This window comes from Lactuca saligna, chromosome 4 (assembly GCF_052625555.1).
Source record: "Lactuca saligna cultivar CGN05327 chromosome 4, ASM5262555v1, whole genome shotgun sequence".
NCBI lineage: Eukaryota > Viridiplantae > Streptophyta > Magnoliopsida > Asterales > Asteraceae > Lactuca > Lactuca saligna.
The window spans coordinates 7,691,722-7,707,678 of record NC_136420.1 but is presented as its reverse complement, the minus strand read 5'-3'; the positions used below and the strand labels follow the sequence as shown (position 1 = coordinate 7,707,678).

At 34.7% G+C, this 15,957-nt stretch overlaps 2 protein-coding genes and 1 long non-coding RNA gene across 4 annotated transcripts; 1 reads left to right on the top strand and 2 right to left on the bottom strand.

The window, feature by feature from the left end:
* The first annotated feature begins 4,391 nt into the window (after positions 1-4,391).
* LOC145044313 (uncharacterized) lies at positions 4,392-5,464 on the top strand. The gene is made up of 3 exons (XR_013681277.1): positions 4,392-4,942; positions 5,040-5,228; positions 5,308-5,464. It is a non-coding gene; the product is annotated as an uncharacterized LOC145044313 (long non-coding RNA).
* An 811-nt stretch (positions 5,465-6,275) lies between these two features.
* LOC145041149 (RNA-processing, Lsm domain-containing protein) lies at positions 6,276-7,896 on the bottom strand. The gene is made up of 4 exons (XM_078989101.1): positions 7,538-7,896; positions 6,970-7,050; positions 6,648-6,771; positions 6,276-6,533 (listed from the first exon to the last, which is right to left on the bottom strand). Exons 1-4 carry the CDS (start codon positions 7,834-7,836, stop codon positions 6,486-6,488), a joined length of 552 nt encoding a protein of 183 aa, XP_078845227.1. The 5' UTR covers positions 7,837-7,896; the 3' UTR covers positions 6,276-6,485.
* Positions 7,897-10,846: 2,950 nt separating this feature from the next.
* Positions 10,847-12,785, bottom strand: LOC145041148 (serine/arginine-rich splicing factor RSZ21-like). 2 transcript variants are annotated; one of them, XR_013679964.1, is made up of 7 exons: positions 12,672-12,785; positions 12,403-12,501; positions 11,837-11,925; positions 11,466-11,706; positions 11,237-11,371; positions 11,112-11,171; positions 10,847-11,022 (listed from the first exon to the last, which is right to left on the bottom strand). XR_013679964.1 is itself a non-coding variant. In XM_078989100.1 (6 exons), exons 2-6 carry the CDS (start codon positions 12,489-12,491, stop codon positions 11,165-11,167), a joined length of 561 nt encoding a protein of 186 aa, XP_078845226.1. In that variant the 5' UTR covers positions 12,492-12,501; positions 12,672-12,785; the 3' UTR covers positions 10,847-11,164. The 2 variants fall into 2 exon arrangements, 1 of the variants encoding a protein (XP_078845226.1); XM_078989100.1 differs by having other exon boundaries at positions 10,847-11,171.
* Positions 12,786-15,957: the final 3,172 nt, after the last annotated feature.

Below are 15,957 nucleotides of genomic sequence, written 5' to 3'. Positions count from 1 at the left end.
TTGCATGATTCCAAGTTTCCGTCCACTTGAAACTTAGGTGATGAAAATCCTTTCTCATTTGGTAAATTATGACACTACCACAAACGATATAACTAAGAATTAATCCATTTTTCAACATTGCTAATATATATATATATATATATATATATATATATATATATATATATATATATATAAACACCAATTTTCACTAATGTCATTGCAATGATATCATAAAATAAGACAAAATCATAATTTTTCTTTATTTATAAAATGCAGAAAAAACTTGTCCTTACAATGCAAGTACATATGAAAACTATTTTTCTACATATTTCTAAGCAATCTATCATAACTCCTAAGTAATAGCTCAATAATCTAATCATCGAACCACGTGATCAAAATTCATCTCTTCGCGACCAGACTCAGCTGACTCTTCCCTTAAGCTTCCTTTCTTTTCTTCGATCCTACAAAAACATCAAAATGCAATCTTATCACATCATGTATTAAGAATCTATAAATAGGAACTTAATAGAGTTAGATAGTGAACTTACCTGAAGTAGAGTTGTACATTTTGACTTTACTATCCTTGCGATCTTTCAGGTACAAATGGCAGCTTCGCATCCAACGCACCTTCTTTTGGCAATAGAAACATATGGACTCTTTAGAAATGACACATTGAACAATCTCAGACTTGACCTTTCTCTTATGATCAAACTTTTTGACCATGGTCGATTTCTCTCCCTTAGGAGGAGAAAACATTTCTGGACTATCACTTTTGCCATTGTTAGGGTCAATGGAAATTTGGAATGCAGATCTTCCAATCAAATTTGTTTTACCAGTGCGCCAAATCATTGTTGATTCAACAGCAATTAGCAAATATGTTAGATCAATAAAGATCACGTCGTGATCTGTCATATAGTAGTCTTTAACAAACTGACCATACGACTCGGGAAATGATTGAAGAACCAAGTCAACAACCAACTTCCTTGGGAAAAAGACACCCAACATTCCTCGACTGTCAATATGCAACTTCATCTTCAGGACGTGTGCACACACAGACTTTCCATCTTCATGTTTGTTTGCCAATAGAGCTTGAGTGATCTTGAACATTTCAAGTCGACGAACACGTGAGTCGGGGAGAATAATTGGAGGGGTGGAGGAAGTGAAGTATTATTTCTAGTTCCTTTTATCAAAACGTGGAACATCATCTTCATGAGGAAAGCTATTTCCAAAAGATTCGGAAAGACCATAGTTGTCAGAACTAGACATTTACAAAAGGGAGAAATTCAAGTTAGTTGATTCAATCATTAATATAACATCTAAATGAAATATTAAGGATAGGACCCAACAAAATAATTCACAATTCGGAAGAGTGATGTCGTAATCCAATTGTAAATTATTTTTTGGTAGGTAATAGATGATTTACCAATTCAACCATGAAAACAAAATTTTAAACGAATTAGGTTTTAAATGAAACTCCTAGATCTTTTGAGATTCATTGAACTTTTTAATGGCATGTTTAATCTCGATTATGCCCTTCAAGTTTGTGACTGGGATACCGAGGATCACAAAACAAGGTGTGAATAACCATGCAAATTAGTCTGGTATTCTTGAAGTCATTTATCACATAATCAATGTGCCGGTTAACCACACACACTCCATTAATCTATGATAATCTATGAGCTACCCATTGTCATCCTTCATTAGTCTCATATTAGTGCGACGGTTAACCACACACGCTCCACTAACGACCAATAAAGTGCAATGTGCAATTTCATGGGTTAGCATCAAATTCACATTTTTCCTAAAGTAACTAAGATTGGAAATTTAGACTGAAGGGTATGGGAGGGATGTTTCCCTCACTTTTTGTGGGGCACACCACTCTTTCCCTCACCTAAAACCCAAGGAATGGGTGAGAAGCTTCCCTCACTATTTTTTTATTTTTTTTTTAATATATATTTCATACATATATTATACTCATTTTGTAGGGAATTAAAAACCATGAATTTTGATATATTTTTTAGTAGGTATATCATTTTATAAATATTAAAAAAGATAAATAAAAAAAATCTACCCAATAGCATGAGGAGAGAGTGTGTGGCACCCCCTTCCCCACCTCTTTCCCGCGGGTTGCTTCCCTCACCCAAGGGATGGTGTTCCAGTGTGAGGGAAGCTTCGCTCTCCCCTTTCTTGCTATAATACCTTCCGGCCTTATAAAATGTTTAGTTACTTTGTATTCTCATTATACTTATTAATGAGAATGTTCTATCATACTCGTTCGGCTAACGACCCTTCACTAGTCAAAAGTACGGTGGGTAAGAGTGGATACCCAATGACAGTCATTTTACAAGTCGCTTCCTTAAACACCCTTATATACCAGCTTCGTGAATGAGGTCTACTAACGGTAAGACTGATCTTTTACTTATACATATATAATATATTAGACTTTTAATTTTATGTAGTATAAGGGTGTATTTTAAACTTTTAAAATACATGTGGTTTAATCTATTCATAAATTATACTTTTAATTTAATTAAATTTAAACCATATTATTATGGATTTATTAATTCTCTCTTTTAATTAAACACTTAATTAATTTAATAAAATCCATAACGGGTAAATTAAACTATTCAAAATACCAAGGTTCTAAATTTAAGATTTAAAAATTGAAACTATTTAATCAAATTTTAAATTATAAAACCATGAGGTGCACTTTTGAAACTTTTCCAAAATACTTGGGTTTAACCATTTAAATTTTTAAAACTTTTAATTTCAAATTTAAACCATAATACCAAAATGGTGTAATTTAAAACTTTTTCAAAATTACTAGGTCAAATATTTGAATCAAAATAATCTTATATTATCTATATTTAACCAAATCAATCAATTTTGATAAGGATATCTCATACCAATCAAGAAAATCAAATTTACGCATTAAAACCAAGTTATGGTAATAATCCAAATGAAAATCTGATCAAAATTCGAAAAATTGAGGATCTGACAGGCCTAGTCGTTGAGTCCGGGAAGTGCACTCGTCGAGTAGGGCCAACTCGTCGAGTTCTGGGCACTGCACTCGTCAAGTCCAAAACTGAACTCGTCGAGTCCGTCAGTCACATAACAAAAAACAATTTTTTTTCTTCAACTTTGAACAATTCACCATGACATCAAATATAACAGAAAGACGACCTAGGCTCTAATACCACTGATGGGTTTTGAGCACTACAACATTTCTATGGTGTACATGCAACCCTAATGCTTTGGATCTAAGTTTTTCTCAAGTATACATGCAATTCATATCCATAGCATAAACCCTAATAACTAGCATACCAATTTCGAAATTGACACATAAAATAGGGTTTAGATGTTACCTTTCTTGTTGTTGATTTGATCTTAACCTTCAAGAGCTTAATGCCTCAAATTTTGCATCTCTAATGGAGTCACAAATATCACTAGCAACAAGGAAGAACGAGAGAGGGATGAGGTGGACTCAAAAGCGGCTAGGGTTCTCTTAGAAACTCATAGGGGGTGATTTTGTGTACCTTGGGGTTTCTTATATAGTTGAGATATTAGGGTTTTCAAGAGGAAACCCTAATTTGCCTTGCTTAGGCCCTAAGTAACACATGGATCCCTTATTGTAACTGGTAAGCCTATGGACTAAATCTATATGGACTTTCATATAGTTTTCGTCCACCCTATACCAATAAGGTCCATTAGCCTAAACTACAATTATTACTGATTTACATAACCAGTCCCCCGTTCTTTTAATCAGCCTCTTTTGATCACCAAATTAATTTATGATCAATACTAATTAAATAGTATGATTTCTCAATTAATATATTATTCTTATAATATACTAAGAAATCATAAACTGTCCTCTTTCTCTATAATTCATCCTATCTGTTGCTATGGTGAAGGCAACCCAAAAGAACCATACTACTATTAGGTCAAGTACATTCCAATTATAATTATGGGCTTAGACATCTAGTCCCACATATTTAGACATGAATTTAAAGATTAGGTTAGTTTCAAAGAGCATGTTTTGAGCCTTATAACTTGGTGAATGAGAAGTATTAAAGTTTGTTAATACTTTCAAGTACCAATTTATATATAATGAATTTAAAGATTAGGTTAGTTTCAAAGAGCATGTTTTGAGCCTTATAACTTGGTGAATGAGAAGTATTAAAGTTTGTTAATACTTTCAAGTACCAATTTATACAGAATTGAGTGAACGACATATCATAATTGAATCGATAGTCAGACATAGGATTGGAATCGTTATATTTCTAAGTTCTCTTTCAACTTATTATTCTTTTAGAGTTGTTTAATTAATATCGTGTAAACAACTCTTCCCCCCCCCCCCCCCTCCTCCCGAATTTTTAGTGAGTAACTTGTACTTTGTGCAAAGATGTATATGTGTCTTTGATGATTGATCTTGACTCTCTTGTAGTACTTTTTACTGCAATGTAGCAATGTTTTTTTGAGTCTATCCTACTCCTTTTATTTTTTGGGTTTAACACCCTAACGATGTTAATCACTTTATATTTTATTCTCCCCTTAAGTTACGATTAGTTTGAGAAATAATGAAAAATAGAGTAAATTACTGAAATCGTCCCTATAGTTTGGTCAAAATTAATGTTTGGTCCCTAACGTTTTTTTTTTTTTTTTTTTTGCACTCGGATCGTCCCTGTGGTTTGATTTTGTTGCGTTTTTAGTCCCTTACATACATAAAATTATGGACCAAATATGCAATTTTGATCAAACCATAGAGACGAAAAAACATGCAATTTTGATCAAACCACGGGGACGATCCGAGTGCAAGAAAACATTAGCGACCAAACATGCAATTTTGAACGATTTCAGTAATTTACTCTGAAAAATATGGAAAAGGCAGTGCCGGAGAGACAATGATCATGATGTTGGCTGATTTTTCGAATGTTAGTTTAATTTCAACTATATTTCATAGGTATATAATTATTTATATTTCTATTTTAGTTTTGTGGTTTTTTTTATTATGTTTTGTTTTACTAATAAAGGTAATGTCAAATGGTGTTAATGATTAGATTGCTTAAGTTGTTCGAAAGCCTGATTTGGCTCCAACTACATGGGTACAAAAGCTAGTAAATTTTTGGGCTCAAGATCCTAAAGGCACATCACGTTCTTGGAAAAGAGTGGGGTAAAAAAATTGAAGAGATGTTTAGAAGAATGAAGTATGATCTTACATGCTTCGCTTCAACTGTACAGGTTTATAGGTACACTATTCTAATACACATGATAAACTTATTATATTTTACTTTTAGTTATTTGATTATAAATTTATGTATTTTGAAGGGCATGAAATTGGATTGGATCGGGTATGGCCATGTATAGCACATTCTGAAGAAAAAAAAAAATCATTTTCAGATCATGTACTTGTTGTAAGTAAAGAATGATTAGAATATTTCTGAGACAGTAATTAAAAAATGAATAAGATAATGATGAGAATGTTTTGACGGTTTAAAAAAAAAAAAAAGGGATTCTTAAGCATAAAAATGGTATATAAGAAGCCACAAAAGTTTATTCTTGACCATTATTATCATCAAGAACGAAGCTTTAACCAAATTCTTAACCAGTCTCATGAAATTTAATTTTATTTAATGTTATCCTTTTGTACATTTTTTATTTTATTAATATTATATATGCTTAAATTTTAACAAATTAGATGGAGCTTTACAAAATATTTCACAAAGATAAAGTTAAAATAATTGATTTGAAAAAAAAAAAAAAAAAATACGACTTTTAACTAGATGATATGATTTTGCGTGTATCCTCAAACACTCAAAGCGAATGTCATCCTCATCCACACTCTTAAATAAGAATAACTTTAATAAGACGAATTTGGGTTCTTCAAGCTAAACTTTGGGGCATCTAAAATTCTCAATCCATGTTTCTCCAACTAAATAAATATACTAATACACTAAGAGCATCATACACTGATCCAACATGCAAAACATCAAAGTTATGGTCATTCATTCAGGTACACAAATGATATTTGTGGTAAACATCAATCCCATTAAGTATTAAAACCAGAATTATTGTTGTATATGAATAATTGTATATCTCAGATATTGTAACAACCTCATGTCACAAATGAACACTCATTACTTCAATCAACATTAGAAGTTAAAAAATTCAAACAAATTAATTTGTGGGTATCTGGGTGATGATTAGTGATGTTGATTTCATGTTTTTAATAACTTTCTTCTTTATTCTATATAAATTTTTTAACCAAAAGCAGGAGCATAACATAAGACCATGTCTTTGTAAACATCTCTCCAAGCATTCAAACCCGAGATTAACATAATTTAATATGAGGGGAGAAAATATTCGTCGGACTGAATAATAATAATAGTGACAACAAAGAAATTATGAAAATGGAAAACTTTGGTTAATTTAGTGTTTTTTTTATCACTTTTTGGTACTACCTTACCTCCAAATATTAATATTTTTCCTGTTCATGTTCCTGGTGTTTATTGACCAGATCCACGAGTTTGCAACCTCCTCCTTTCAAGCTCAAGCTGAAGAAAAAACAATTCAACAATTAAACATCTACTTTTTTTTTCTTAGTAATTATTATTTGATTTTGTTGGAAATTAATTAATAATAATAATAATAATTAGTAACTTTCTTACCACTTTCCTAACTCGCTCATTGGCAGCAGGAGTTCCTCCTGTAACAGATTCAGCAAGATATGGACTGCTAACACGCACCTCGTTCATCACCACTATCACGCTCTTGTCCCACCGAACAGGCAGCCTTTTTTACCAAATAATAAATTTGTATTATGCAAATTGAAATTTTAAGTATGTATTAAGAGCATTAAAGATGAAAAACTATATCACAGCATGCTTTTCTAGGGTCTAAACTATGATTAGAAACACAAGTTGAATAGGTAATCAAAGATACATATTAAAGTTAGGAGTAGCAAAGGGATGAAAAAAAAGAGATGCATACGTTTTAGACAAAGCATCAAAAATGCTCTGAGCCTCTGCAGTAACACCAACCCCGATTCTCTCAACATCTATCTCTGCTTGTCTGTAATAATCCAATCACAATACATCAATCTCAACTCGCTAATACAAGTCATTCAGGCTTTCTCACAAACAATTGGTAGGCATTTAAATAAACAACATCTCAATGTTTCACCAAAGCTTATTGAATGTTGAAACAAATTTTGATTTTGAAAACACATCTCGATTTCTTAACATGTTCGTTTAAATAATTTCACAAAAACATGGAAAGCACTTGCGGAATGGAAGATTTTTTTTAAACCCACCGCCATAGAAAGAGCAACAGGGAGTTTGATTTTGAATTTCAAAGTAGTTAAATTTATACTTGAAGAAGATCGATTTGAATTTGTTAACTAAAGCAAAATAAAAACTGTTGATAGTGTTGTTATAGTCGAGTAAAATCTGCAAGTAAATCTGTATGATATTTTGGCTTTAAAGAAGAATGCTAAATTCATTGAGACAAATTTACAAACACATGGCGGGGGATTCCATAAACAAATCGATTTACTAACCTAACGGCGGCATCTTCTTTAGATTGGAGTGAATTGAGATCGAGATAGCATTTCTTGAGATCAAGTGGGTCATCAGATTGACCCAAAAAGGAAAACTCTTTGATGTAGTTGGCTTTGAGTAACCTAATGTTGCGGCGTGATTGTGGGTTCGATTTCAAACCTTCTTGGAGGACGACAATGTTAGAAGGGCGATCGTAGGTTATGACTTGACCTTCAAATTCGTCTCCAAAAGTAGTTTTTATCGATAGCAGGCATCCAACTGCGAATTCTTCACCTCCGCTGCTCCCATCCATCGCCATCTCTCTCGCCTTGAAAAGTGAAAATTGCAAACTGAGGTTTTCCTTTTTCCGTTTGCTTTTTTGATTTCAGACTTTAAAAATATCATTTTGCTGAATGGTCCCTAAACTACATTTTATTTTCACTATTGTCCTACTTTCAAACTTTTGTTACGAAAGTAATTTTGTTGTCAAACTTGATTTTAATATTATTCCAAAAGGTCGGGTTGTAATTCCGCCCCACCATACCCAAAAGTTCGGTTGTAATTCCGCCTCCCAGAAGCACCACATCAGCAACTCTAGGGTCAGATTTATCTTGATGGAAGCAAGAATAACAATACAGTTTATAATGCTACAGCATCCGATAATAAGCAAAATCCTACGAAAAGAAAATGAGGGATACGAAATAATCATAGTGGATGCATCGGATGGACGTCAAGTGATTGATATTATCCCTCAGGGGCCAGAACTTCTTGTTTCAGAAGGTGAATCTATCAAAATTGAGTAACTGTTGACAAGTAATCCTAATGTGGACGGATTTGATCAGGGAGATGCAAAAATAGTACTTCAAGATCCATTATGTGTATAAGGCATTTTATTCTTCTTAGCATTAGATATCTCTCCTTCTTTGTTTCCACCTCCTGGGAGGGTTCTTCAACTTCCTTTGTGTGGTAGCTAGGAGGGTAGATGGTGCTCCTGCCGATACCGAGAGCACCACATCGACACCCTTCTTCAATTATCACATCAATGCCCACCACCCTTACTTTATTACCATAGTTGAAGAGATTAAATACACAACAAAGATTTGATGAATTTTTCATTGTTTTATATTATATCGATGAAAAGTAACAAACTATATGTAGCATCCAATCTATCAAAGATAGCAACCTAAAATTTTTCTAGTTAAAACATATGAAAATACCAATAAAACCACCATAAATAATGATTTTTTGCTTTTTCAATTTGTTTTTTCAAGTGACATTTACATACCTTAAATTTAACCATATGTTTTTCAACTATTGAAAATCTCTTTGCAACGTAGATTTACTGATTAATATTTTTATATTGTTTTCTTTTCAATGATTATATACACGACGATAATTGAGAAAAAAAAAACACCACACAAACCAGTGATTTACACGGTTAGATAAGTTTCTTTGCTATGCCAAGGAAATCTCTGATCACATCAAATCTTCAATTTTGAGATCGGAATTAACAGTCTATTTGATGATGCGTATTCTTCGTTTTGTACCACCAAAGATGTGCTACGTGCTAGAGACCCACTTGCACTCCATCGGCTTTAATCATTGATGCCGGTTCAATAGGCGAAACAAGGCTGATGAGTCCATCAAATAGAATTAAAGAATCAATCGCTAATTTAACGTTCTATCTTCACTAAAAATCTTCACACTAAGTAAATTGATTATTAATATAACAAAATTTGGTTTTAATGTTTGTGATCACCAAAACAGACAGGGATTGGCATTAAGTGTATAATACACAACTACGAAATGCACCAACAGATAATAATATAACATCAATTATTCAATTTCTTTGCAAGTTTTGAGCAGTTGAGGTAGTGCGTGAACCAAAGGTGTTTGTTCCATCGGCTCAGGCTTCTTTCTTGAGAATCGTCATTTTTGGAATAAGACTAAACAGCATAGCCATTGGTTTCATTTTTCGATTGTTGTTTAATGTCCATCCCCATAGATGGCGCCAAATAAGGATACAAAATTTGCTCATTGTAGAATGCACAGACGTTGCTACGTCTTAAGCACATGAAAAGATGTCATTGTCTCCTTCGCATCGGAGATCATATTTTAGTTACAAAAGATTTACATTTGAGATGTCTCATATGCCTCGAATGTAACGTCTCATGCAACGGGAACGTAGTAGTTTCTACTTTCTATGACTATAATATGAGGAGCAAAAGCCCATGCATAGAACTGAACACTCGGCTTCTGGGTGTGTGTGCCTCTCTCTCTCTCTCTCTCACACTCTCTCTCGTATTAATCATGTTTGTAGTAAGCGATAAGTTTAAATTGTGATTTATCTTTCAAATTTATATTTGGTTTTTAAGCCCAACGTTTTTTATCTCCATGATTTATTTATTTTTTAAATGGCAAAAGAAAACATGTGAAATTTGTTTATGATTTAGAAAACCAAACAAAGTATGGTATGTATTCATTCAATAGTAATCACTTGTTTATAAAACTTTAAAAACAAAAGCAAAACAGATCGATAACAATATTTATGGATGAGGATGAATGTTTGATTATTAGAAAAGCTTTTATTGGATAAGGGTTTTAAAGATAGATTATATGGATTTGGCATTATAAAAAAAAAACAAAAAACTTTAAGATAGTGACCATTGAGTACGCACTAAGATGTCTGCGCCAAAAAAAAATGTTTTGTGGGACCCTGCTCAATCATGTGGTAATTAAAAAGTTTGAATTCAAGGATTAATTATCAACATATTCACGACTACTTTACTTACATATGCGACCTTCCGGGAGAAAACAAGGTCAAAATAAACACCAAACATATGAACCAGGTAGAGGTATTCAACATAATCCATAAACGTTGGCGAGATTAACAGTGCGACTGGTTTCATTAGAGCCCAAAAGCAAAAGTAGGACCCACACCCCCAGCAGAAAAAGGTATAAGGCGCAGTCAACAAGTCACTGTTTTTACCTTTTTGGCGAGTAGAAACAACAAAAGCTCAGCAACCAAGACAAGTAACTGACTGTGTTAAAGACGTGAGAAGCTTTGTTGCAGAGTCAGAGTGTCACTAAAAAGTTGACAACCAAATTTTGCAGTTTCAAAGAAGAAGCCCAAAAGAAGCAGAGATGAAGATGAAGATGCGAAGCTAAACCATGTCAAGAGGAGTAGTAGTAGTAGTAGTAGTCTAAGATGAAGCACAAACTAGAAGATGATGACGAAGGCGTTGGTTGGGTTGGTTGGTTGGTTGGTTCTCAGCCGATAACCAAACCTCAAAATATATAAAATAAAAAAAAAATGTTTAGAAACAAAATACACTTAAATATTGTAATATTAATAAGAATATCATACTTCAAGACAGAAAGTAAACAAAGCAATTTAAGAAAAGAAATGGACCTCTAAGCCGATGAGCAACCCCTTTTCGCGGGTATAAAGTGCAGTACCACATCGGATGCCAGGTACAAACACACCACAATGTCATATCATCATCTTCATCATGATTCATATATAAATATATATAATAAATAGAACGCTACCCCAATTTTGTTCATCACGAAAAAAAACATATTAACCCCAACCTATCATTTTTCCATTCTCTTTCTTCCATAATCCATCCCTTCTTCATTCCATCTTAAACTCTGAAAACAAGCATTTATATAAGCATTTAAAAACAAAAAACAAATTAAATAAACATGAAACATACCCGTTAGCATATGGGGAATCACGCCTGGCACGGCGATATGGAGGTGGTGATCTGCTGGCACGTCCTCTGTAAGGTGATATGCTCCGGCGAGGTGGAGACCTTCTCCCACGTGGACTGTATCTCGGACTATAACTTCTGTAAAAAACAAACACATTTTCACAAAAAAGAATGTCATTCCAAAATCACAAAATAACTTTATAAATTATAATCATAAACAACTTTGACATACCGACGACCATAACTTGGACTTCTTCGTCGTCTAGGACTAGGGCTGCGACGCCGCCCACTACCTAACCCACGTGGGCCCACACGTAGGCGGCATTCACGGGCAAAATGACCAGGCTCACCACACTCGTAACATTTCAGGTCATCACCACCACCACCACCACGTCCACGGCCACCACCACCACGCCCGCCACCTCCACCATCCTTTGAATTGTGGGAGAGCTCTACACGCCACCCGTTCTTCCCTGAGTACATTCAAATTTCAAATACACTTGTTATACCATTTAATAAGACATGTAATTATATTTATAAACCCGATGATATCTAACATTATGGCTATGAATTTTAATGCTTCTGAATAGAGAAAGATGATACCATCCAACGCACGAATAGCATCTAGTGCATCTCTGCGATCATCAAACTCAACAAATGCATAACCAGGTGGCCTTCTAGCAACCCACACACTGCATTCAGTTCAATAACAATCATAGGTTAGCATTTAGAAAGTTGGTTTGTTAATAAAAGGACAAAAACAAAATATTGGGCATGTTATGAAGGCTAAATAGCAGTAGTTAAAAAATGCAAGTAATAAAGAGAGAAAGGTTCAACCAAAATATGCATGTACGTTGTTTTATATACCATATGATTATACTATGTCACACTTGAAGTTTATTATAACTTTAATGTTAATTACAAAATAATAAACAATATCTTCTCAGGGTGTTTCGTAATTCACAGGATACCAAAGCTAAAAGGTTAGAGAAAACGCTTAACCCGTAGATGGATCAAGCAATGTATAACACGATGTTTTATACATGTTTTGTTATTTATTCCTTTTCTATTGATTTATTCCATTACCTTTGATGATACGAACAAACACAAAGAACAAATATCGAGTACATTGTTATAAAAAAATCACAAATAATTTAAGCAAAGCTTACTTCCTCAGAACACCGTAGACGCGAAATTCATCTTCAAGCTCTCGCTCGGAAACTCGTGGATCCAGGTTCCCAACATACACACGAGACATCGCCGTTCACCTATCACAAAAATAGGTAACACCGTAATCTCACCAAATCATGTATGATATAAGCGATCTCCATTTTCGCTTCACGAATAACAAATTACAAATTACAGGTAAAAACCTAAAATTAATTGAAACGTCCTGTAAATAAGAATCAATACTTACAATCAGGTGAATTATGATTACCTCTGCAAATTTTTAAAAGGAATTGCGATCCTGTCGAATAAATTGAAACGCAAACGGGAGGCAGTAAAACCCTAATCGATGAGAGAGTTAGTGAGACAAAGAAAAAGGAAATCGTAGAGAGCGATCGACTAGAGGTCTTCTTTTAGGCATGGGAATGGGCTTATCTTTTGGGATGTCAAACGAGCCACCTATTTGGTCCATATCAATTGCTGCGGGCCTGTGGCCTATAAAACTGATAATATTGATTTGATCGACTAAGGTTTAGGTACAAGCAAAAAGAATCGTAAATTAAAAACAAAAAATTGTAATAGGTTTTGCAAAAAATAAAAATTTCCGGTAGTGGAACCACACGGCATAAAATTAAATATTATTACTTGATGATACAAATATACGTAGTGAAAGTTTATTCTTTGTAAATTTTACATGTATCTTATTTGATCAACTACTCGGGTTTAACAAAGAGATCCTTTGGGATCATTTCTTTTTGTCATTGTGTTGCATCCACTCTTGTATAATAATAGAGACAATTGTAAGTTCATTCTCCATGCATGGTACATTGATGATGACACACTTGTTGGAGATTCGGATGAGGTAGCCAAAGCGTTGGACATCATTACGTGATTGGCCCAAAATTGAGCCTTCAGCTGAATATCAAGAAAACCGAATTTTTTTGGCCCTCGTGTGATGGTAGGAAGCTACGTGAGGGGCTATTCCCGACTGGCATCGGGAGGCCGCATTTGGAGGTGAAACTTTTTGGGGGAGTTGTCAATAGAGATGCTAGTTTCATTAGCAGCTTAATCATAAAGATAGTCGGAAAACGCTATGAATTTGATGAGCCATCTTCCATAATTATCTGACCCCTAGAGTGAGCTCCTTCTATTTTGGTCTTGCATGGGTATTGTTAAGCTTTTCTTTAGGATGAGGACGTGTCAGCTCGTTCATATGGAGGTGGCAGAAATGTTCTTTGACAATTGGTTGCACAGGGCGATTGAGGACATTGTGGTTTGTGATGGCCCTTTTTTTGGCGACATACAACGGCGAATTTTTTCCTTACCCATTAGGTTTGGAGGTTTGGGTTTATACTCGGCAGTAGAGGCTACCTCATGCTTTTGTTGCCTCAATGGTCCAATCTTGGGTATTTCAAGACCACATCTTATGGGATAGCGGCATATATGGTATGGATTCTGATTATGATTGTGACTTGGCTTCTCTTCGTAACAAGCTTCCAAATTTTGATCTTAACAGTTTTACTACTAAAGACATCGCCCCCCCCCCCCCCCTAAATCTCAAAATACGCTGGCGAGTACCCTTTTAGTAAAATTGACCAAGATATGGAAGTGCATCTCGACATGATGACTCGGCAGAAAGCAGTTTTGCAGTGCTTACGTACACCACATTAGGGGTGAGCATTTTGACCGGTGGACCGGACCGCTTTTTTGGACCCCCGGGCCGGTTTTCGGTTCTAGGAATCCATCAAAACTAGTCCGGTTTTTTTCCCCGTCCGATCCGGTTTTTACAGGGTTTATAACCGGTTAGAGCCGATTTTAAAAAAATGGTAATTTGTGAAATTTTTTAAACTATCATAACTCATTCGTTTTAAGTCGAACTGACATGAGGTTTTTTCCAACGTTTAATTTACAGTTTGTAGATGAATTTATACTATAATTTTTTTGATTTTTGTATTATATTCAATGAGTTATAGTCTTTCAAAGTTAAGCTATAAATTCTGAAAATTTTCAGCTTTTCAGCAACATTTTTTAAATTTTGTAATCTGTGAAAATTTTTAAACAACTATAACTCATTTACTTTAAGTCGAATTGACACGCGGTTTTTTCCAACATTTTATTTACAATTTGTAGATGAATTTAGACTATAATTTTGTTGGTTTTGGTATTGTATTCAATAAGTTACAGTCTTTCAAAGTTGAGCTATAAAAGCTGAAAATTTTCAGCTTTTCAGCAACATTTTTAAAATTTTGTAATTTGTGACAAATTTTAAACAACTATAACTCATTCGTTTTAAGTCGAATTGATGCGCGATTTTCACGTCTTCCAATTGCGGAAGTGCATACTATATTAGGAGGCAGTAGTGTCATTAGATGATATTGAAGTCGATGAGCATCTGAATTACGTGGATAGGCCAATGGTCATTCTAGAGAGGAGTGTGAAGGTTTTGAGAAACAAGGAGGTACCTTTTGTACAGGTACAATGGGAGCAACGGAGAGGATCTGAATGGACTTGGGAGCCGGAGGCTGAGATGCGGGAGCATTACCCGGATTTGTTTACTGCAACAGACTTCAAGGATGAAGTATAGTTCAAGTGGGGAGAATTGTAACATCCCGACTTCCAGGTATAAATTTGAAGTTTTTATATTCATATTATTAGACATACTCGACGAATTGGCTGCCCCAACTCGTCGTGTAGAAACTGGTCCGACCGTGGAGATTATGAAGCCTACTCGACGAGTTGGAGGACCCAACTAGACGAGTTGAGGTTGTACATGAAAACCCTAATTTTAGGGTTTGCACCCTATTTAAAGGAGCTTAAGTCCTCTCTCCAGCCTCCCTTACCACCTTATCGTCCAGAAGAAAACCCTAAATGAGCTAACCTTCCATTTTGAGTGTGTACAAGGCTAAAGAATGTGTGTTTGCCGCATTTCTTGGAGAAACTTGAAGGTTCGGAAGCTTGGAACGAGAAGGAGCTTATAGATCCCGCATCTACTCAGTTGTAGCAACCATTTGAAGGTAAAAAGTCGTTACCTTGATCATTTTCTTGTTAGATCACTCCATTCAAGAGTTTAGCACCTTTTTAGCCCACTTTGGATCCATTTTTGGAAGTTAAGCATGATTTGAAGTTGTAATTTCAGATCTGGACACCTCTAGGCCCCATAGTCATAAAGTTATCAACTTTATCTAGTCTTGGCCTTTCCCCATGCCCTAAATCTCTTCCTAAGACTAGTTTTGGGTGTTTTAGCCTATTGAGACCTTGCATATACGTAAAGTTGGCAACTTTACGTGGTAACTACACCCTAGGAGGCTAGATCTACAGTTTGGAGCCTTGGTTTCACTTAAAAGCGTCTGAATGAGAAAAGGGCTGAAGGAACTCGACGAGTTTCATAGCTAACTCAATGAGTTAGATAGGGTTTACCCGCTTTCTGGATTTTGAGCGAACTCAACGAGTGGGTAAGATGACTCAACAAGTTGATTAGGGTTTTCCCGGTCTTCTGGACACTAAAGAACTCGACAAGTTACTTAAATGACTCGGGGAGTTAACTCGAGTTTTCAATT